The 23,393-nt window shown below is 37.5% G+C and overlaps 1 protein-coding gene across 2 annotated transcripts in view; it reads right to left on the minus strand.

Annotated features, from left to right (window-relative positions):
* WWC2 (WW and C2 domain containing 2) overlaps positions 1 to 23,007 on the minus strand; it is a 60,274-nt gene extending 37,267 nt beyond the window's left edge. The window contains exons 1-7 of one of the 2 annotated variants that reach the window (XM_031064155.1): positions 22,902 to 23,007; positions 10,580 to 10,783; positions 9,504 to 9,580; positions 4,823 to 4,902; positions 2,053 to 2,182; positions 1,233 to 1,379; positions 105 to 178 (exon numbers count right to left, since the gene is read on the minus strand). In XM_031064155.1, coding sequence (XP_030920015.1) covers positions 105 to 178; positions 1,233 to 1,379; positions 2,053 to 2,182; positions 4,823 to 4,902; positions 9,504 to 9,580; positions 10,580 to 10,730 — 659 coding nt within the window. In that variant the 5' untranslated portion in view covers positions 10,731 to 10,783; positions 22,902 to 23,007. Of the gene's footprint in view, positions 1 to 104; positions 179 to 1,232; positions 1,380 to 2,052; positions 2,183 to 4,822; positions 4,903 to 9,503; positions 9,581 to 10,579; positions 10,784 to 22,901 lie in introns of those variants that run through there. The other variant, XM_031064199.1, reaches the window with a different exon arrangement.
* Between the last annotated feature and the right edge of the window lie 386 nt (positions 23,008 to 23,393).

The following is a 23,393-nucleotide window of genomic DNA, read 5'->3' on the forward strand; positions in this document are numbered from 1 at the left end:
GCAGGGCCTTCCCGGGCCCCGGCAGCTTCCCTGCCCCGCTGGCGCCTGCAGCTTCCCGGGCACTGGGCGCCTCCGGCCCCGGACGCTCCCACCGCCCCTGTTACCTTCGCTTGGCCTCTTCGTACTGCAGACTGAGTCTGACCTTCTCTGCTAAATTCGATCTATTTCTTGCTCCGATCTGTTGAGGGAACAAAACCAACCAAACAAAAAAAGTAGCCTCGTTTCCATGCAAAGGTTTTAAACGAACCAACTAAACCCAGGCAGAGGCTAGAAAAATTGCAAGTTAAAGAAAAATAAAACTACCACCCTGCCCCTGCAGCCAGCCCCACACTTGCTGTTAAATGCCTAGTTCTCATCTACTCAGCTGTACAAAACAATGCTGTTTTCTTCTGAGCCACTTCATACATTTTTAGCTACTGTACCATCAAATGCCGATATTCCATCACAGTAAAGCCAGAGGTTTTACTTTTCAAAGAATTTACTCTTTCACTTTTCAAAGAATTTACTTTCTTACTTTTCAAAGAATTCTTGCAGCGACTGCACTGAAAATTCTGATCTACTATGAATTCTGTTGAACTCAGAACTATGTCAGTGCAATTCAAAGTTAGACTTTAATAAATGTGTTACAAAACATAGACAAGCTCTTTGTCTGGAAAACCTTGTACACTCTCTTTCTTACAACCTTAGCTTGCAGAACGTCAAAGAAGGTATCAAAATTAAATAGCCTTCTGTGTATATGAAATATAATATCAGTGAAATGAGGTTTTACTAAATCACTGAACACTAATCACTAAGTAGTTCCATGAACAGTTTTTCAGTTGTTGAAATTGTGCATTTAAATTCTGAGATCTTTTTCCTGAAAATTAAAGAAAAACAAAAATTCATCTTCATATTTAATAGGTCTGTAAGGTGAAACACATCCTATAGATAAATAAAAAAATATACTATCCACCTCTCCTGATCTTCACTGTACTGGTACTATTTGCCTAAATCAGATTTTCATAAATGCTTTGTGACAGATGTATAAAGTTTATCTGAATCTTGATTTAAAATTCAAGGGCAAAAAATCAGAAAAGTAATTTTAGCGCAAGTGATTCTAAGTAATTCTGTGAAACAAGTACACTTATATATGCTATCTGCAGCAGCGAACAGCCATTTGATTCCAATTCCATTAACAGTAGCATTCTTTTTCAACTTCTCTTTACACTGGACAAAATGAAAAAAAAGCTCACCTCACCAGAAATGTCAGTCTGAGACCCTGTATCCAGAGTTTGTCTAGGAAAACATAGCTGTGAGTTTACAGAGCTGGAACTCAAGTCTGGTTCAGATGTTTCAGTGGTTTGGTCAACACTGAATTTTTCCCTCAGCTTTGCAAGACTCTGTCCAGGAATCAGAGAAAGAAAGTGGCATTAAAGTTCCTTTGCACTTCACCATGTTTATACCAGTTTATCTCCAAAAGATATATACATAAAAGACTCCACAATAAAAATTCCAGGTTTATTTCAAATTAAGCAACCCATCCTTTTAATCAAGCCATTCATAGGTGACACTAAGGATGACCAACACCTGTGAAAATGTAAAAGCTACTCATTTGGGTTTGTGTCTGTTTTGGGACTTGTGTTTTTTAATTTGTCAAGCAATTATGAGTTTTGCTGAAAAGAAAAAAAAAACTAAAAAGGAAATCTGCTTTCAAATATGGAAATAGGACAATTTATTTTAGGAAAACTTTCATTGATTTACAAAATGGTCAGGCATCTCAGAATATATCAATTTTGTCCACTTAATATTCTAAATTGTACTTTAGAGGTAACATATGCATTGTACCTTAATTCAAGTTCCAAAAAAAATCTATATTCTCTGACACAGAGCAGTTTTTGAACTAGGAATGTCACAGGCTTCAGTTTCTGCATCTGAAACTTAATTTTAATACTAGTTTGGCCCAAAGAGTTTTGAGAATCCCTTAAAAGTATAAAATGTGAAGAATTTATCATCAGGGAAGTGAGTCATGTTAAAACAAATCCACACAAAACTTCCATTAACCAACCAAAATACCTTCATTAAATCTTGTTTTTCTCTCTCGCCTGATGTGATCGCCTTTCGGATGGACTTCAGCTCCTTCAGGATGGCTTTGGCCTCACACAGCTCATACCCACTCTGGCCTCCAGACATTTTTTGGTCAATTCTGTGGAAAGACAGAATATTAATAGCAGATAGAGAAAATCATACTAATGTCTCTGCTGTTCTACTTCAGGCAGAAGCAGAATTAGAGAACAGAAGGGAAGGAGGTGAGATACCATTTCTTTCAACAGCCATGGAAAGGAAAAATGACATTGAAATCTTCATTTAAATACAATTTAATCCTTGGCAAAAATGTCAAGGAGCACAGAGTTATTGCTGACAATACTGTCAAAATTCCCATTCCCACCATAACTCTCTCATACTAATAACTGTTTGTGCTCCTTACAGAAGCAGAATTTATTTCAAGTAGTATCCTTCCACCCAAACCCACAATGGGACACAGGCAGACAGGCTGGCTTCTTGGTACTAATCAGCCTTTCTGAGCAGAAACATAACCAGCACCATTCTTGTCTCAGCTTCCCTCTAGTTCACTCTAATCCTGGGCATTAACTGCCTGGAACAGCTGTTCTGCTCAGCCAGTCACCAGGCTCTCTTTATTCACAAAATCTCTGGATAATTAATACCATATGTCATAAATTGGACAATTCCTGAACTTAAAGTCCTGAACTACGAATGATTTTAGAAACTGAAACCTGAAAGTAATAAAAGGCTACCCTAAACTTAGAGATAAAAAGACAATTCATTTCAGTCTTTCCATATTTCCTTCAAGAACTACAGTTTGTAAACACATTCCTCTGGTCTCTAGTTTAACAGAGTATTTCATAGCATCATGAAAATGACTGCAGCTGTGCTTCAAAAATTAAAACCAACCAACAGCTATCTTGATAAAAATCAAGCATTTACTAGAGAATAAATTCTTGGTTTTCTGTTTTTTATCATCATCCATCATCTTTGCTGGAAGTTAACAGCCTTGTCAGTGAGGAGTGAACAAACCAGAAGTGATCATAAGCATCCCCAGCAAGAACAGCAACTTGCACAAAACACCTGTAACTGAATTCTATTTTTCTTAAAGTTTTAGCTACAAAAATATCAAAGTTCTAAAGTAGTTTGTAAAGCTGTGAGCATGTCTGTTCTCCTTTCCTACATTCCAGTTTTTGAGAAAACTGAACTTAGTTTGTGTAAGGAAATTACTTCTGTGACTTGGCAATCATTCCTATTCAAGGACATATTTATTTTAGCTTGAAAGTTCCTCGAACTCTTTCATAGGCAGGCACTTACTGTCTGACAACTCTCAATTTCTGGTAACTTACCAGGTTGCTAAGGTCAAATAGATACAGGATACACCAACAATTGGGATCATGAATGAACGGTTGGGTAATACACCACATGCTGTCTAGTAATATGACATGCCACATTCAAGTTGCTACTGCTTTATTCTGTATATAATTAAGATAGACAAGAAGGATCTCTGATATATAAGATATTCCATCATCCTGTTTTAAATTAATGGGATTAGTACTGTTTGAAAGTGGCTGACTGAATTTTAAAAACAAACGTCCATTGTGTTTCTGTGGAATGCTGTTGACAGTTTCTGAAACATGCTTTGGATTCCTATCAAAATGGCTTGTGAGCAAGCTGCTTTAAAACAATACTTCATTGTTGAATTAATATAATAAAACCAGCATGATTGGCTAACCTTTAATCCTGGGACAGCAGCATGAGTTTTTATTACCTTAAGCTTTAGAATCAATATGTCTTTCTTCTTTTAAATTTTACTACAAATGAGATGTGATTCATGGTTAAATTCAATCAACTATCCTTGCTGGTCTGTATATATTTAAGTAACAGACAAATCTTACATTTCTGTTTTAGTCAAAATGAAGGAGGATAGAGACTTAACTGGCATCTTCCTAATGTGCTGAGGATTGCTTCTGCTACTGGAACTAGTGTACTAAGGGCAAGCAGCTCAGCGTTTTACTGTGGAAATGTATCCTTAATGTATGGGTACAATGTGGAAAACAGCTAGCATTAATAAATTCCCCTTCACTTTACTCAAGAAAACACACTTGTTAGCAAGGTTTCCTGTGCAGCAAGTTCTTTATGGTGACAGTTCCAGTAATATTTAGTATTTTAGGGCCTAATGTTGTAAGGCAGGAGCAGCAGGGAGTTCTTAGACTGAAAAAAATTAATTCCCTAGTAATCTAACTGGTTAAATACCCAGAAAGCTCATCCAGTTCAGCATCAGCCCTTTGGACACCAGGCATCCCAGCAACTGGAACAAAGAAAGGCGGGTCTCTAATCCTTAAATTGTGACTAAGGTCCAGCCCTGCAGAGTTGTGTACCATTTGTACCTGCAAGAGCAGCACCTTTCTTTCCTCTTTCCCCACGTATGAGCTCAAAAGAAAGAGAAAGATCTAAGTACCTTTTCAAAAATTAAAAAAAAAATTTAAATCTGACACACAAAGCAGCTAATTTTGTCCTTGGGTCCCCTGACCACTGCCATTTTTCTGCCTCTTTGCAACACAAGCTACCCCATGAAAAAAAAATAAGAGAGGAGACAAATTTCTTACGTTAACATTTGCACAAAAGGGCTGCCATTTCCATAGATTTCCCATTTCCTAACAGAGATATTAGGTTCTCCTTTTTCTCCACAATAATTCTCTCAGATAAAACAGATTCAATTCCATGCCAAAGAAACCCAGTGACCAAATTAAATCAGTTTCTACTATTTTCATTTACTCACTGTTGCAGTGTTTCAAAGCCCTGCTCCTTGTACAGCAGCTCTTGCTTCATCTGAGAGAGTTCTCTTTTCAGCTTCTTAACCTTGTGTGTTAAATCAAAGCAAGAGTTAGAAAATTCCTCTTGTTAAATGATGTAACACATGGCTTTAAACAATTAAAGTATGCACTACATCAGATGAGAGAAGAAGAGTAAATTGCTCTACTGACACACATTAAAAAAAAAGGATCTTATCTCTTCCTGATGTCTATGGGCAACATGCTTTAGTATTAAAGGGACACAAACAGATTAAATTACATTCCTTATTTGTATTGATACCACACTGTGTTATTAAACCTGAGAGAACTTTAACAAGTAATTTACTTCTCACTTGTTAAGCATGCATTCCAACTGTCCTACAGGGACATGCCTGTTTACTTTTAGTTTTATTATATTTTCACTTTATAATTCCTGGAAGCTGTTCAGTCATTTGCACTGTAAAAGACAAAATGGACTCTTTTTTTCCCTAGGAACCATCCATTCTTTTAAAGCTTTACAGACACTGGATCCCTAAATATATAATTCACACTTATTTCATCCAAAGACAACAATCACTGAAGAATGTGAATCACAAATATAGGTGTCTATTTAATAAAAATGTCTTGGGAAAAATATTCCCTACTCTCCTTAAATCTGCATGGTCAATTGCTTCTTAACCTTAATACTGCTATTTGAGATGTCAGCAGAAATATTTATGAATCAAGATTAAATTAAAGATTAATCAAGATTAATATTTACAAAATATTTATGAATCAAGATTAAATTTAAAAATCCTCAATTTAATTTTCAATGTTGTATTTCCCAAATGTATGAAACAAAGTTTTAGGAACCACCTAAAAATGAATGTACTTAAACACAAATTAATCATCAATAGAGACACCCATAGAGACAAAAGCCTACTTCAAGTGTGGAGTTCAAGATTTTGGCATTTATACATCTACAGCTAGCTCGTTTGCACTCTAAATACTAGCCAGATATTGTTAGGCTTTCTAATTTTCCAATCATTAAGGTGAAAAAAGGAAAAGCTAAAAGTCCACTTCTGTCATCTACCTCTGTAAAATTCTTGCTTGTTTTTATAAGCTACTCAGATATTCAACTCTTGAAAAATGTATTATACTAATATCATGAACTTAGACCACTTTAACTGAAATTAATTTCAAAATATGCCTCCAAGACATTTTGTATCCATATCCCCTTAGACTTCCTACTTGCTGATATTGTTCAAATAAAAATAATTTAAAAGAATAAAAAAAAAAAGTATGATTCCCAATATGCCAGGTAACTAAAAGTGCTCAGCATCAGTAGCTTCTGCAGTTCAACAAGAGACTTAAAATGCTTTACATTTCTAAAATAACTAGTGATTTACTCAGTCTTTGTAGGGGGTTGTGAATGATACTTAGACATTCCAGCTTGCAGTTTCTGGTTAATGGATTTTCTGTGACAGAAATAAAATGCTTTTAATCTCCATTTTCTTCAAAGCGAAATCTGTTCTCTGGATGAGGGGTTATGTTCAGGCTTTTGGAAACTATCATACTATCATCACTAGTTGCTTTACTTGACAGAAAACTGTTTTTATTTTGACCATACTGAATAGTTAGCATGACAAATAGACAATTTCTTCAATATACATTCAGTGCTCCTTGGCTATTTTCTCCTTGACTACTATGAAAACTCCAAGAATAATTTCTCAAGTGTTCTGATCAAGGTTAAGGAAAATGAAAAGATATCACCTCTGTGTTCCAGCTAAAGTGATGTGTAGAATATGAAACAAGTCTGAATTTTTCTGAAAAATACAGAATAGCTAAACCTTTCACTTTCAAAATCAGAAACATGTATTTATATTAATAACAGAAGGCATACTTGATTTCAACTCAGAGGATTGCATCTCTCATAAACTCTTACATTTTTCCTCAAGATCATCTTCTGAGTGTCCTCTGCTGTACTTCATCATCATTTCATTATCAGGAAATGTGAGTTGGGTGCATTATCCTAGAAGGATGTGACCTACATCGTAATATAGCCTCTGTGTTTACTGCATCATCCCTGCATTAAACTATTCTTAGGCTCCTTGTCTTCTCCTTCAAAACTTTCATGTAATTCCTGCTTTTTCACAACTCCTCACTTGTTCTAACATTCACCCTCTTCCTATTGCTTCTGCACATCATTCTCAGTCACCTGACAGATCTCTCCTACTCCTAACCACATCTTCAAGCAGGCTCCTGTGCTAACCCCTTTCCATTCCCAGCACTCAAGTCCTACAGGAACAATGTGGCCACCTTCCCCAGCCCCTCCACCCCTTGTTATTTTTAAAAGGTCCATTTCCTACTCACTTGCTGCATGTGCATAAAACTTACTGTGATCACATATGCTTTGTGCTGTTTGAGTTATCTTGCTAATTGCTAATTAAGACCCCAAATGGCCCCACTCAAAAAGTCTACTGTAGGATGTGATCCCTCAGTCTGGTGAGAAAAATATTTCTTCTCCTTCTTATTTCATTTAACATTGAAGGTGTCTGATTTCTGTCATATTTTCTCCATGACCTATTGCACAACAGGCAGTTCATGTACCCAGAAGGCTCCACACATGTCTATTATACACATGGAAAAGGCCAAAGACCAATTCAGAACTTCCTCCAATGCTGTTTCCCCCTCCAGCCACCATTAACCTGATGATCCCAGTAAGCCTCAGATACTGTCAGGCAAAGAAATAGGTTTAGTACAACTGATCTAACAAAGTGCAAAATCTAAGTAGCTGGCTGGCAGCTTACTAATGACTTTGTTTCTCATTAAGTCCATGCATGCATATACTGCAAAATGCCCAAAGCTGGCATATTAACAAGCATCTTCCAACATTCAAATAAGGGTAAACTGTGGTAACAGCCATACCTCTCTTGCCATCTTCCATGACAACCACTTTCCAGCCCTAGCATCACAGGGTTCCACTTTTTCTTATCTCAATTTTCATATCCAGTGGCTTTGGATGACCACACACTTTATGCTGATACAGACACTCTTGGACTGCACCCTTCTAAACTCTGCAGACAAGATTCAGGTCACCTATTTTAGGCACTTATGCAGGACTATGCAATGCCTATAAATCAGGAACCAGTAGGGTATTAGGCTCCTTGACTCCAAGAAACAGTGAAGAGAGGAAAGCACCTCCAAAAAGTGATAAACATATCTGACTCTCACCTTGGTGAACAATTTGTAGATCTGCAGTCAATGCTAAGGGGAAAAAGTGAGCACAGGACCATGCCTGAATTTTGCCCTCTTGACAAGTAGATGACTATATTTAAATTTTGTCACATTTAGTTTTTCAACAACACTGTCCATTTCCTAAATATACTGGTGCTTGCCTTGCCAAAGGAAACATCGGTTACTGCTCCACTCATTTCAGAAAGAAGCTATTGCCTTGTTTCTTCTTTCTTGCTCCTGATAAGGTCCTTACTGCCTTTGATTCCCCCTACTAAGCTTACCAAATTTTTCTTCCCACCTCCAGCATTTGAATAAGTTCCCTTACTCACCATCCCTTTGCCTTAATGGATAAGGGACTAGAAATTGAGATTGGTAAGGATAAACAGGTGTAGTCAGGAGGGCAACATCCAGACACGAGTTTTAGAGTGCACTCCATCACACATCATTTATACTAGGTTTTAAAAGTTTAATGAGCACAGTTCCTTTCAGACATAAATTGTTTAGATTCCTAATCACAACTCTTACTGCAGGTGAAGGAGGATGTTACTCTCTGGGGCTTCTATGAGTGCTGCTCTGTGCACAGGAGAGGGCAAAGGAAGAGCTGAGTAAATGCTGTCACTTGTGCTACTTCTGTTCCCATGGAGTCTGTATTTCAGCCCACATGGAAGAACTGCGCTGTAAGGTGCTATCTTTTTAACATGCAGACTTTGATGTATTTTTTTTTCATTACTAACTACAGAAAGTTTGGGCTATCCATAAAGCATTATATGCCACAGCTGAAATAAATGAAATCCCCGTAGATATTTTAAATGTCTTGCACACCATTTCTTCCCTATTAAAGATAAATTCACTAGGGACTAACCTGTGAATGAAAGTTCTTTCTACAGAGTTTGTTACTGACTGTACTGAACACAGCTGACCAAAGCATGCATTTGTGTTCATTAACAATTTCAAAATCTAAACACAGACTTTCATCCTTGATCTGAACTGCTCCATTTTGACATAACAGAGGGGTTTCGCACCATTACTGAAAAATATTTTTCAAACCAACAGAAACTTCTGAGGCAGTTCAAGCAGCTAATGATGCATTTCTCACAGAAGAAAGATTGTGTAAAAACAGTTATCTAGCTGCAGCTCACCTTGGCCTACACTCTTTTCTATTTTTACTCTTCCTTTAGAAAACAAAGGCATACAATTGAAAATAATGATCATATTTATTTAAACCTACATCTAATTAGAATATCTGTCAAAGTTTCCCAAGAAGGTGTTATCTGAACAGCCCCAGAGACAGCTTTAAAAATTAATTTTAAACCTCTGAATGGTATCTAATTAGAATATTAGGAGGTTTCAGTATCAGGGTACAAGATACATCTGCTAGTTCAAGCTATGCTTATTCTATAATCATAAACTTGGCAGATGGAATCCAAATGAACATGAATTAAGGACTCTCACCCTTAATCTTGTAGTGGAGATTTCAGCCTTCAGAATGTCAGGGTCATACTTTGTGCTTGATGAAGAGCCTGAAAACACTTTTTTAAAAAAGATAGAAAAGACAAATATTTAAGTACTTTTAGATCACTAATTAGTGATCTAAATCCCTTCCTTGATGAATGCACATTGATCAAACCCCTACAAAGTGCTCAAAAACATATAATGCTTTAAAAGTTAGCCTTTTATAGAGCAGTCATCATTGCAGCATGGCAATAACTATTGAATAATCAAAATTTTCCCCCTTTTCCCTCCACCACTATATGGTATCTCTCCTCCTTTACTTATCCCAGGATCCTTAAGTAGAATTCATTCTCCCTGACATCCTATTTCTTGGTCCCTGTTCCCATTCTTCTAGCTGAGCCACCTTGCAATCACTTTCTTCCTGAAAGTTGTAATTTCTAAGGAGATCTCAGGAAAGCAGAAGATTTATTCAGAAGTCTCAGAGATCTGGCACTCAGTTCTTCCACAGATGTACCCACTCCTTTTATACACTACTGCTAACAGAGGTGTTTGGACAATAACAGGCCTCTGATACTGCTTTTCCAGATGTTGATTCCCTCCCCAGGACAACAGCCTGTATCTATACTCCACCTGGTCACAGCACACAGACCACAAAATTACTGTCTGCTCTTCCTATAAATAATCAACACATTCCCTTCTTGGTTTATTACAGCCACCTGTCAACACTGAAGGGTCATTTCAGCAGGTAGCCAAGAAGGCAAGAGATCCTCCTCACCTTGAACGCAGATTTGGCAAAATTTTGTCTCAACAAACTGCATGACAAAATACATTTCAGAGCCAACTGCTCTAAATCATGGCTCAAAGGAATTCAATTGTATCAGAGAGAAGAGGATTCTCTCCAGCAGAATATATTTATCTTAAATAAATTAATAAATAAATAATGTAGGGATGGTCACTCTAAAAAGGCCAGAGTACAAGGCACTCCTAGAAACCTTGAAAACTTATCCTAAAGTGAAACAGGATCCCCTGGAAGGCAGAGATCAAAGGAGTTACATTGTATTCTCTACTGTACTTACAGCTTGTATGAGAGCTTGATTTTTCTTTGTAGGCACCATTCAGCCGCACATACTCATCCAGTGCAAGTGCCAGTCTCTGCTCCTTCACCTGGTACAGCTCCTTCTGGGTACTGAGAGCATCCTGGGCTACTGTAAGGTAATCTTTTAACATCCTCTCTTGTTCTTGACGCCATTGTTTCCTGGGATCTTCTATTTGTGTTGTTTCTTTATAGGAGAAAAATAAATTATTTAAAGAGACCTCTGTTGAAACCCACTGACAACTAAAATTGCTTTTTTGCCTGTAACTCACTGTTAGAGCAGTCTAAACCATAGTTCGCCTTTGGTTACTAAGCAGATTCTTCACTTCCTCTGCCACCACAGTGCGTGTAAGAAACAGAATTCAAGGGATCAGTTGCAAAATTAGAAATTAGAGTAAAATACGCAAATGCTTATGCAGATTATTCCCATGTTGTCAAGCTTGAATTAGCAACATCCTAAAACTCAAAAAGAAAATATCTTTCGCATCAGAGTATTTGGAAATAATAGGATCGACAAATTCTTTCAGTGACATCTTAAACAATGCATTTCTGAACAAAAACTAAAAGCAATCTTAGCTATTACATTTTTTCAACTCCCTTCCTCCCCACTTCATTATTTTTTACAGCCATATGTTATTCATGCTTTTAGTGGTTATCTCTCTCCTTTTGCTCTATGAAAACAATTTTATCTTTCCCCCTGTAACTGAACTAATAGATCATTAACTCTCCAGCTCACCTCACCTAACTCTATCCCTGTGCCTGCTAGACATCTGATCCAACACACAACTGTCTTTTATGGCAACAGACAGACAGGGCTGCCCTCAGAGGGCATTTCCTGTCTCTCAAAGACAGGTGTCCAAGATATGTGGGACCAAACTGCTTTTTTGAGGTGCCTCCTCCTTTTCACTGACTACTCAGGTAATAAAAATGAGTAGGCTGGAATTTACAGGCCTTTAATTTACAAAGGGCTTCAGGTAACATTTTCAGTCCAGCAGCCACACATAACACAGACTTGCATAGGATACATAGACAAGAGGATCAGACATAGCAGAGGTGTGACGTAAGATCAATCTAACTGAAGAATTTAAGATTTTATTTCTAATGCAAACATACAAAGAAGATTATATATGGTTGAATGCTCAAACTTATCAATATTTCTTGACTTAGGTCAGCACTTTTTGCAGCTGTACAATGAATATCCTTCCTTTAAAGCTGTACTAAGTACAAAAATATTCTCATAAGACATAGCCATGAAAAGTTTGAAACCTAAATGCAAATGTGCACCACTCTTCCTAAGTTACATACTGTAAATTTGCATAAATCTACAGAGATAAAAAATAACATTCAGTACCAAAATATTTAAGTGCAAAGTATTCACTTCAGAATTTTTCTGCAAAAGCAGGAGGCGCATTTATTCTCTTGGTTAGATTTCTGTCACTTTAGTCTTCTGAACTGCTTTACTGTGGGAATCAATGCAGGGGGGAAAAATGGGAACAAGTGACTGAAGATGTGGAGAGAAAAAAGAACTGCAGCCGAACGAACGTGATTGCTCTAAACTGTAGCTGAAGTGCACTCTTGGGAGAAGGCACTCTTTCAACTCCATGTAAGAAAACATATTTTGTAATAGCAAAAGCTGATAAGGACAGGATCTGGTTAATAAGAATTTCTAATAGTGACTAACTACCAGTTTTTCAAAAGCATTTTCTCTTGTTAATATCACAATAACAGAAAGACATACAAAGAAAAAGCAGCATCCCATAAAACAAACCCTGTAGAATCCTAAACTGACAATCTCTATGGAACTACTGATGCATTTAAAAACAATTAAATACATAAACATCCTCCCTCACCATTTACAAATATGATATTTCTACTTGGGAAAGGCATTTCTTGGATGTGCACAGTGAATGCATAGAGAGAATAACCCACATAAACCCAAGTGTGGTGCATAAAAGATTAAAGCAGAAAGGCTTTATACACAGTTGGTTTTCCAATAACCCCAACAGGAACACTCTCTCAAAAAAACCCCTAACTATAGCTACAGACACACATACACCTACATCTGTGTTTATAGCCACCTGCTCTTTTACACAAAGATATTGGGCACACAAAGAAGCAAATCAATATCTTTTCTCTCCTAAATGGTCAACACATGTCCCTATCTGTGCTCACTTATAATTATTGTGCTTTAACACACTGCAAATTCACAGTTATTTACACAAGATAAGAAGTGCTGGTTTCCAGAGTTGTCCTTTTTTATGAAGCAGGTTGAAGAGCATGAAGCAGAATTCTCATGGGTCAATGATCAAATACGATAAATGCAGTTATAGTGGTTTTTTAGATGAATGTAATGATGTGATTGTGTTTTAAGAGTGCAACCAGCAGACACCAAATAATCTTACAAGATTGGAAGGTCTCATCTTCGAGCATGTTGTAGGTAATTGCTTTGTAGGTTTTAAGTGAGGATTGCTCAACATGCAGCCCAAAGACCAAACGTAGCCCGCAGAGTTCTAAAATGTGGCCTACAGATGCCCTGTCCTTGTGACTGCAAGAGAAGGACAAAGCTGATCAACAGCAGATTATTTTCTATTGCTGACAAATACAATCAAACATTTCCTTTTTGCATCTCCAAGCTGCAAGTACAAAACAATATTATGATTATATGAGCTAGCATCTTTTATACTGATAGTCACAAATGAGTTAAAGGTGACCCTGCATTTAAAAAAACTGCACACTAACTTCAGCATTCACCAATGTTTGGGCATTTGCATGTGTGGGTACATTGGCTGGTCAAATTAATCTCAGTCAATTCTAACTGCATGTATTTATTCTGGAACAAATGCTCTGCTGTGAAAATACATTACCATGGAAAAAACAGAGCAGTATGGAATGATTATCCTAGAATTGTTACTCAACTTTTACCAGAGAAGACTCTGAAGAGTTTTACTCTGTACTTTTCTTAAATAGTACGAATTAGAAAACCCAAAAATGCATATTTCTTGTCTGGCAAGTTGTTCATATACATATATGTAAAAACTTTTGCCTGTATAACAGCACCATATGTTTGTTATCTATACTTTTCAGTTGTCTCTATTTTCATCAGTAGGCTTACTCCATAAAGGAAAAAAACCCCAAAGACAGAACTATGGATGATATTTCTGTTTCTGTAGCACTACATTTTGAAATGTCGCACTGAAAAGTAGGTTCATTTGAGCACATATACCTTCCAAGAGCTGATAATTTTTTTTTAAGCAGCACTCTTTCAAAAACAAATATTTACACTTCTCAGAATAAAGCCTCAGAAAAGATAAGGATTTTTTTCCATGGACAAGAATTTTTCGAGCACCTGCTGCTAAGGTCAAACTTGTACACAAAAGAATATTATTGGGATAGTTACATGCAAGTAATTGAGGGAAAGGTTTTCTGAACATTTGAAAATTAGTTGTGAAGCCTTTTATGCTTAAACCAGAGTGAGATTTAAACCACAAAGAACATCCAAACTTTTTCCTCCCCTTATTATTCAACAGCTAATGTAAAGTAAAGTAGGGAGATCTCATTTCTTTTCTAAGGCAGATAAATGTTCCCACTGGGGACTGCAACAGGATGCCCTATAACCCTGTCTGCAGTGGATACGAATAATGCAGCAGATTGCCAGCTGGGCAGATGGGGAGATGTTATTTCTGCTCCTCAGGTGAGGAGTAAGCATTGGTAATGAACACTAGACAGAGCTCTAGAGCTGCATCTGAAAATGTTCTAGAAAATGCAAACTGGACTTCAATAATCAACAGTGGAAAATGAACAAACCACCTCCTCTTGGCAGGGCCTCTCCAACATTTACTGCATAAACTTAGGTATGAACTAAAGGAATCTACTTCAAATGGATCTTTAAACAAATAGGCTTCATCAGGCTCTATGAAGACCACAGCTTAGATTAAAAACCAATTGTGTATATCAACTTCCTCTATCCAATCACAATGCAAAAATAATGATGCATAGTAACAGAATGAAGAGGATGGCAGTGTGTGTAATACTCAGGCTACTTATTCCTAATTTGACCTGGATTTAGCATCAAGTAAGCAAAGGTTCTTGCAAAGCAAAATTATTCAATTCTATTAAGATAGCTTAATTTAAAACAAATGAATTAAACTTGAAACAAATTACTGCAAGTGCATAGCTAATCGATTTATTTTAAAACCCCAATAAACAAGCTGTTTATTTCCTCCTATTTTTACAGATCTGAGTGACGACCCACATTGGGGGAAATTCTGTGCTCTCACCCAGGGGAACCACACAAATGGCAGGATGGCATGCTCCACCCAAGGACATTCCTGTCACTGAAATGATCGCAGCCCTGTAACATAGAAGAGGAAGCTGTGCTGGCTTTAATCACACTGCTATTCAGGAAATGCACTCTTCCCGGCTCACTGCCAGCAAAGTTTGATACACTTAAACTCAGAAAAAAAAAGTCTGGCCAGAACAATAATTCAAAATCAAAATGTCCAGGCTGACTTTATGTCTTGGAAGTTTTGTTTGTTCTTTTGGCAAGAGCATGCTTCAAGGGCAGCAATGTTATGCATGTCTTTGTAATTATACATAGGATATATATTATACTTTGGATACAGGTGAGAGTCAGGCATGCCAAATTTTTTAAAATTAGGTATTTTCACATGTTACATTCCTGTTTGCTGGGAGGAAGTTCTGCCAAATTTTTACAGTCTACTTCAACAGAAGGAAACTATTACTTTATCAGCAGTAGATCTTATTTCCCTAAAATAAATGGAATTACAATCCCACTAGAAAATCCCACTGGGAAAGGAATGGCTCCCTGACGCCCCACTGCTAGACATAAGAGAATTTGACATTTTACTACAGGATTAACAATATGTGGAAGCAATAGTTTTCCAACAACTCCCCTTGCCAAACAAAATAATAGCATCCACTGGCTCTAGAACAACCCACATGTAAGTTGTGTTCAGTCAGAGACAGTTGCATTCAGGCAACACAGTTAGAGAACAAATACTCTCAAGAGGTCCCTCTAAAAACAAGCCAGATATGCTAGACTGCTCCTTGAGGAGGACACACACACACCAAAAGGAGACAAAACAAAGATATACTTTTCATTCTGAAGAGAGAAGTCTCATCTTTTTACACATACGCCCATATTATTTCAGTTTGTAACTGTTGTAGAATCACCATCTCAAAGAGAGGCTATCCCAAGGGAAATCAGCTGAGCTGGCAAGAAATGAGGACCAGAGACCTAAGATCTGTAGGAAGGAGAAGAGGGGAGAGTTGGGTGCCACAGTTGGAGCCACTGTCAACTTTTTTGTCAATGATGGTTTCTACCATGTCACCTCAAACCCACAGACATTCACATGTTCTCTCTCCACAGTCTGGTACTTACTCAGTCCAGCACAGTCTATCTGATGTACTAAGCCCACCCAAACACTACCTATCTCTAGAAGATGACATGAAGGGAGACACACCATGTGCCAGCAGGTTAGGTGAGCTGTGACATGGTCCAGTGAGGCAGTACAAAGTAGGAAGAACAACTCAGCTGGGGAAAAATCTTTTTTTCTGGCAACAGTAACCTACTTACAGATCTAGTAATCCATTGCATTCTTAAATATTCCCAAACCTGGAAACCTGGACTACCAGACAGGAGGCAACAGAAGTGCAGTGGCTGAGCCCTGAAAAGGGTAGCTGTGACTGCTGCAGAACTACTGCTTCATGTCATGGCTAAGCTCAATGCTCTGTGTCAAGGTGGCAATTTCTCTGCCTGAAACAATAAGTGATGAAAAGATAACTCTGCTACACCTGACATCTCTGGTTATCTTGCAAAGTAATTACAGGACTACCCCTTCCAGCCAAACAAACCCCACCTTAAAGGGAGTTGTGCAGACCTCTAACCCCTAAACCCAACAGCTGACTACATTCAAGATCCCTCACCACTGGAACTGCTCCTGAGCCTAGCTGCTGAAGAAAGTGTACAAGCTAAATACAAACTGGTTTTTCAACAGTCCTCAATAACTTTGCTTTGGCAGGATTATATCCTCTTCCATGGAGGTGGTTTGAGAAGAAGCATCCTTCAGAGCATCCTACTGCATGCTGAGGGCAAGCTCTTGGTTAAGGGCTGCAAGCAAACCAATCTAGGGCCAGGCACAGCAAAGGAGAATCAAGATTTTAATGGTAACTTGCACTAAAATGTCTCAAGATGGCACAACAAAACCAAGAACAACCCTCTGACATATAATATCAGAAGAGGAAAAATGTTATTGGATACCAGCTACCACAGGATAGTACAAGTTAGCTAAGTGGTGGTTGATGAAAGCAATTTTATCAACAACATTACACAATCACTATGGATATGTTTATTCTACAAGTATATCCCACATTACTTGATACACAAACTGGCTTTCAATCCTCCAGTACTTCTGCTAGTTTCAGGGACAACAATCAAGTGTTATTAGACTGTCTTAAGAAATGTACTTTATTGTTTACATGGCAAATGCTTTCTGAATTTTTTTCCCTTCTTCCTTTTCTCCCTGTTTTTTAAAATACTTGCAATTCAAACTGAAACAACCATAAAAGCAATTTGTACTCAAAAATTTGTGGAAGGTTTCACAAGTAAATATTGCGTCATTTCAAACTGACATTTTTGTTCAATAGGTGCATAAAAATAAAGAATTGCACATTACAGAGACAGCAGTTTCAGTAAGACTATGCAAGCCAAAAAGATGACATATTAAAAATGATCTAACACATTGATGGATACTCAAAGAAAATCACATTCTATCACATAATTAAATGGACTATGAGTTCTAAAGAGAGACATGGATGAAAACTGCATTATTCAAAACTGACCTCTCTACAGCTTGTTTCCTACCATCAAACTTTCACACAAAAAGTGACCCCTCTCTTCCAGACACTTTCTTCACTTTTCCATTAAATAATTTTGTGCTAGAATTTGGGCAATGAGATAAAATGAGAACTTTTTCCAGCTATACTCTCCAAGTATGAGCAGATTTCCAAAAAAGATTAATTCAAATATTTTTACTATTAGTTTCTTCCAGATATGGGACAGAATATGCTTCTATATTTCAGAGTGAAATGCAGTAGTAACTCTGAGGATTTTGTCCTACATTATCAAGCAAGCAGGTAATGTTCTGCTGCCAAGGCTAGCAGAACAAAGACATAAGAAAAAGATGCAAGTATGATCTTTACATAAATGCCAGCAGGTAAAACCATGTTTTATCCAGAGCCTTCACTACTTGAGCCCTCCTGTAGCCAGCATGCACCAGATTACTCTAATCCGTTCCTACAGCCAGAATACAGAGAAAATACCTACAAAAAACATTCAGGGCAACACGTATTGTGCTTGCGTTTCTGCCATGTGCATTTGCTGACAGCAAAGAGTCCTCATGATTGACTGCATGCCACCACTTGCTTAGAAGATGATGGTAGGTCATGGGAATAAACCGGGCACATTTGTGATGATTCTGCATTTGACTCCCTCAAGCTATTGGTAATCACAGACTCGTGGTGGGATTCTCAGATTCTTCCTTTTCTGTAAACCAATCCGGCCTACGTTCATAGATGCAGATGTACCAGACTCCCAGGCTGGAGCAGTCTGTCCACAAAAGTCCCTGTCTTAGATTAACCAGTTGCTCAAGCATACACTAGCATGAAAACCTTTAAGATTACAACAAGAAATAGAACTGTTATAGTTAAAACATTGTGCTGCAAGTGTAAAACAGTGTAAATAGCTAGCCTTTTCTCTCTCTCTTTTTTTTTTTTTTTTTTAGCATCACTGACTCAATTTTTTCCTTTTCTTTGTGGATGAAACAGTGATAGAAGGATGTTTCTGGGAAAGATACATTCATGCTTCCAAAAGGGTAGAGTTCAGGGAGAAGAATCATCATATTGAATATAGACTGGCAAAAAGAAAGTGATGTGATGGTCTGAAATTGCACAGGGCTAGAAAAAACTACTCTTTCCTATTATTATCTTTTAAACACTGTCACTTATTGCCATTCTGCTACCTTTGCCACTAAACATTACTAACAGCAGAGTATTTGTTTTATGAGTTAGCTAGATCAATGCAATGAAGAAAACAATCATTGCCTTGTTATTCCTGAGACTTATCTGAAAGATAAGAATTGAAAGTAAGTGGGGTAAGTTATTTAGGAACAGATAGGGTGCTGAAGGCAAGGCAGAACTTGTTGCAGTATGGGATCCTCTCAGACCATGCACGTCAAACCATAAGTTTCCTTTTCTTTCTGCCATTACCTCAAAACTGTTCATCTAAACATACCATAGACTGATCCAGATCAGAAAACCTGAGCAGCTGGGGAAAGGGAAAGGAGGTGGAAAACAACTCACACCTCAGGAAGCAGAGGACTTCCCTGTTGTCCATGTATACTGAATATCCTCATGCAGACACAATGTGGGGACAGGAACTGGATCAAGCAATGGCTGCTACTTCAGCTGCCACCACCACCTGAGAAGTGCACCTGAAGTCACAGCCTCAGAGTTAAAACTGTTTTCTGGCACAGAACAGATGAAAATTGCAAGGTGTAATTTAAAAATGCCTGTAACCACTGCTACTGTGAAAAGTATCTATCCTCCATCTCTTCCACCTGACTGTTCATTCATATCCCCAGGTCACCTTCCTTTTCTTGCTTGCATAAATAGAGGTGTGGAAAGGAGAACAAATAGCAACTTTTTTTTTCTCCCCCATACCAGATTAGTTTCAACTTGAATCAGCTCCCTGATCTGATTCACTGTCTGGCCATGCAAATGTTCATGGCAGTATAAGCAAAAACATTGCAGAGACAGAACAAAAGGCCAGAGGTAGCAACAGAGCAGGAACAATACTTTCAAAGATTATATCAACTTAAAGGTGTTTGCAAATCCAAGGCCTAAGAACATAAATGTTTACATCTCAGACACTTAATGCTTGATGTGGAAAACCCTACAGAAGAATTGGAAAAAGATTGAAAGTGATGACTTAACCTGCAGATACACGAAATAAAGTGGAGTAATATGTTATGTATTATTTTTAGTATGGCCTTGAGTTCCTAACCATGTTGTTTAGTAAAATTAGTAAATGTTAGCAAATTAGCTGAAGTAGATGAACACATGAGAACAGGTATGCAATAATGACTACAGGAGTCAACAGCATAAGTCATAAAATCTTTGGGCTCTCTCAAACCACAGTAATCAGGATCTTGCACAAAACAAACTCCTCAGGCCCTGCCCACCAAATAATATCCTTTCAGTCATCTTCTAACAAAGGGTGCTGCTGAAGCACAGGGTAAGCATTTAAGTTCTTACAGTATTAGCTACCCAGATCATATGCATGTTCTGCCTTGCCAGATGGCCTGTAATCTGGTCTCCCTTGAAGCTGAAAGCATCACATTAAAACCCCTAATTGGGGTAATATATTCATAAAGTAATGACCTCAGTCAGTGCTTCTCAAAGTGGGTTACATCATCCAAAAGGATCATGAGAAAGATCTAAGGCTATTGAAAAACCCAAACTGTATTTGGGGGTGAAAAAAAATTAAATATAGAAAATATAGAAAATGTGAGATTATAATAAAACTAAATTATCCTTAAACATATTGACACCAAAATAATCTGAGGGATTGTTCTACATTTGCAGACTGCTCACAGACAACTCTTAACCCTCTGCAGAAGAGAAAAGTAGGCTTTTCTCATGTTTATGTGAGAGAAGGGAAGGAAAAAGATCAAGACAAAAAATTGCATAGATGAGGAAAATATTTTGAAAAAATAATATGCATACTGATTTACATAATTTTTGAAAAAAATTACTTTATAAAAATTCAGTAGAAGTTTCACAACTTTGCAAGGTGCAATTGCTTTCTCTAACTTATTGGGGAGTTTTGTCAATATCCACTGCAGCAAGTACCTATCTGATCATTAATGGAAACTCCACCCTTAACATTTTCAACCTCAAATTTTTACAGAAAAGGAGGGAACAACCATGAGTAGCAACCTACTCCTCCATAGCTCTGTGGGTTGGCTTGAGAAATATAATAAATTTGCAATCATCACAGTAAAACTGCTCCAAGTCCTGTGGACAACCTGAAATTTCACAGTTGGATCAAATGTAGCTTTGTAGAGAGGCACACAGTAGGAACAACACTAGAAAAACAAATGAGAAAAAGGACAGATACGAGAGAAGTTGTTCAGAATAATTAATTATGGGATGCAAAAGTAGAGACTCAGTGGGCCTTCCCTCAAATATTTTGCTGAAATAAATTCAGCCAGACAGCAGTGAACATGAAGCATCTTTAGTCAGCTCTCCCTACCCAACACATGGGAGCAGATTTCTTCCCAAGGTGCTAGCCCTTAAGCTGCTATTTATGAGTCCTGAAATTCTACTTTATCCAACCTGTTTTCGTGCATCTATCTATTTGCTCTTCTTCCTAGCAGAAGGTACAGTTTTTCTCCCTCATTTGGCTTCTTTGTCCAGTAGCAGAGAGAATTAACAAAACCACTTTCAAAAGAGTAAAAGAGTCTTCCTTGTTGTAACACAGCCACTGTCCTGACAGGGAATTTTAACAGTTTAAATCCAAAAAGCATACTCAGCACATATGGCTTGTTACAAAACCAATAAAGCACTAAGCAGACACAAAACCTGTTTTCTAGAAAGGCTTTTCTCCACTCATTTCAAGTGACCTCCATACCAGAGATTTCAATAGCATCAAAACATTGCGTGTGCCTTAGTCAGATGAAGTAGAAGTTATAATCTCCATATCTGGTGCATCAAACAAATCACCTACTTGTAAGATTCTTAGACAGCTTACCACCCAGCAACTGGACAGTACTCTCACCAAAACACTGTGCAAAATACAGTGTACATAACTGAAATACACCACTTAAAAAATATGTTTCATGAAAATTGTTACAAAGGAATACATACATTAATTTAAGAGGAATCAAGAGCACTACTGAACAAACAAGGGATGGAAACTGCCTTTAAGTATATCAAAATTTCAAACCATGAATAGCTCCTAATACTCAGGAATTCACTTTCAATGCACAGGTATAACATTTAAGAGTAAAGAAAGCAGTTAAATTCTTTCTTAATAAAGCAAGCAACAAAGCTACAAGAGGTTTTTAGAACTGATTAAAAATTTTGAACATGCATGAAATAAAAAGAGCACAGAGTACAGTGATCTGAAAGCACTCTCAAAACACCCAGAAATGCAACTTGGCTCTCAAAATTTTACTGGTATATGCCCTATAATTTTGGCCAAAGCAGAAGTCAGAGACAAGTTTATGCTGATAATCACATTTAGATTCAGAAGAAAACCCTTTACTTTCTTCACCTTTTGAATTCAATCAAGGATGCTTGTATGTTTTAAAGTTCATGAGTGTCTAACACTATATTGTAAGATCAGAGGACTCTCATTGCAAAGCAAGGCTTTGTAATTAAGAGCACAAATGAGGTTATTGGGTGGGATACAGTTCAATATTAGGTGTCCATCTGCAGGTGCTTAACAAGTACAGCTGATATCTAATGTCCCATTCTAGTTATCAGAGTTCTAGTCCAACCCAACCGAAGGAGGTTAAATCATCTCATCTGCAAAGCAGACAGCCAACCAGTCAGCTACATCACATTTTACATTACACCAACTGTACTGACTAGAGATCTTGTGACTGCAAAAGTGGCTTAGACAAGGCAGGGTGGATTCACTTGCCCATCCATACATTTGAGACGCCATTCAGAAAGCCACTGGTCTCTTACAGTCCATGCACATCTATTGACCCTGTGCAGTTGCCTCTGCTAACTCCGAGCATATGATATGGCTAAAGATACCTGAGATACCTGCTAATTTTTAGGCAAGTATAGGTACTGCTAGCACAGATGCACACACCTAGATTCAGGAGTTGATCTCAAATAGAACCTTTGCTATTGCGCTGTTAAAGACTATTTCTGGGAAAATAGAAAAACATATCAATATGGAGTAATAAATGTATAAAGAGAAAATAGAAATGCTTTCAGGAATATATTCATTTAGCAGGCCTAAATAGCATTGTATTTCACATTTTGCTAGTTTTACATGGTTTAGACATATTCACTATGCAATTAGAAATATATGTAGAAACAGACGTCGCCATTTTGTACCAGCAGATTTTCTCATAAGCATTTAAAACCCAATAATGTTATACCAAAGGGCAAATTTTCCCCAGCATTTTGATTCTAATCAAGAATTCTGAGTCTAATCAAGATGACCTCTCTTTTATAACCAGCGTGGCAAACCAGAAAGTACTTACGGTTTATGTGGTCAATGTAGTAGATACCAATCTGAGGGTCACACGCGGCTTCCCATCCCCATGGCAATTCATCCCCAACACAATCCGCAAATGACAAGGGCTTTGTCAACCTACAACAAGGAAACAATTCAGTGATATAGCTTTTCTCCCTTCCATGTATCTGTTATTCATATTAATTCCTATTATGACAGAAGCTGAAGAAACATAGCAGGGAGAAAGAAGAGCAAGTTGTTTTTTTTCCTCTTAAAGCAGAACATATTATTGCAAACATTTTTCAGTACAGGAACTCAAGGGAGAAATCCACTGCAACACCCTTCACATTTGACAGTCTAAAATTAAACAACAACCAACAGCTTTAAAAAGAAAAAAATATCTATATTCCTATTTGTCCCCAGGAAAACTGGACCCTTCAAGTCAGTGAAGAGAGCACAAGATTTCAACATCACTGTTTCTAATGACCACAGAAAGCCACCTAGGATGCAGTTAGCAGCA

Source organism: Geospiza fortis, unplaced genomic scaffold (assembly GCF_000277835.1).
Source record: "Geospiza fortis unplaced genomic scaffold, GeoFor_1.0 scaffold40, whole genome shotgun sequence".
NCBI lineage: Eukaryota > Metazoa > Chordata > Aves > Passeriformes > Thraupidae > Geospiza > Geospiza fortis.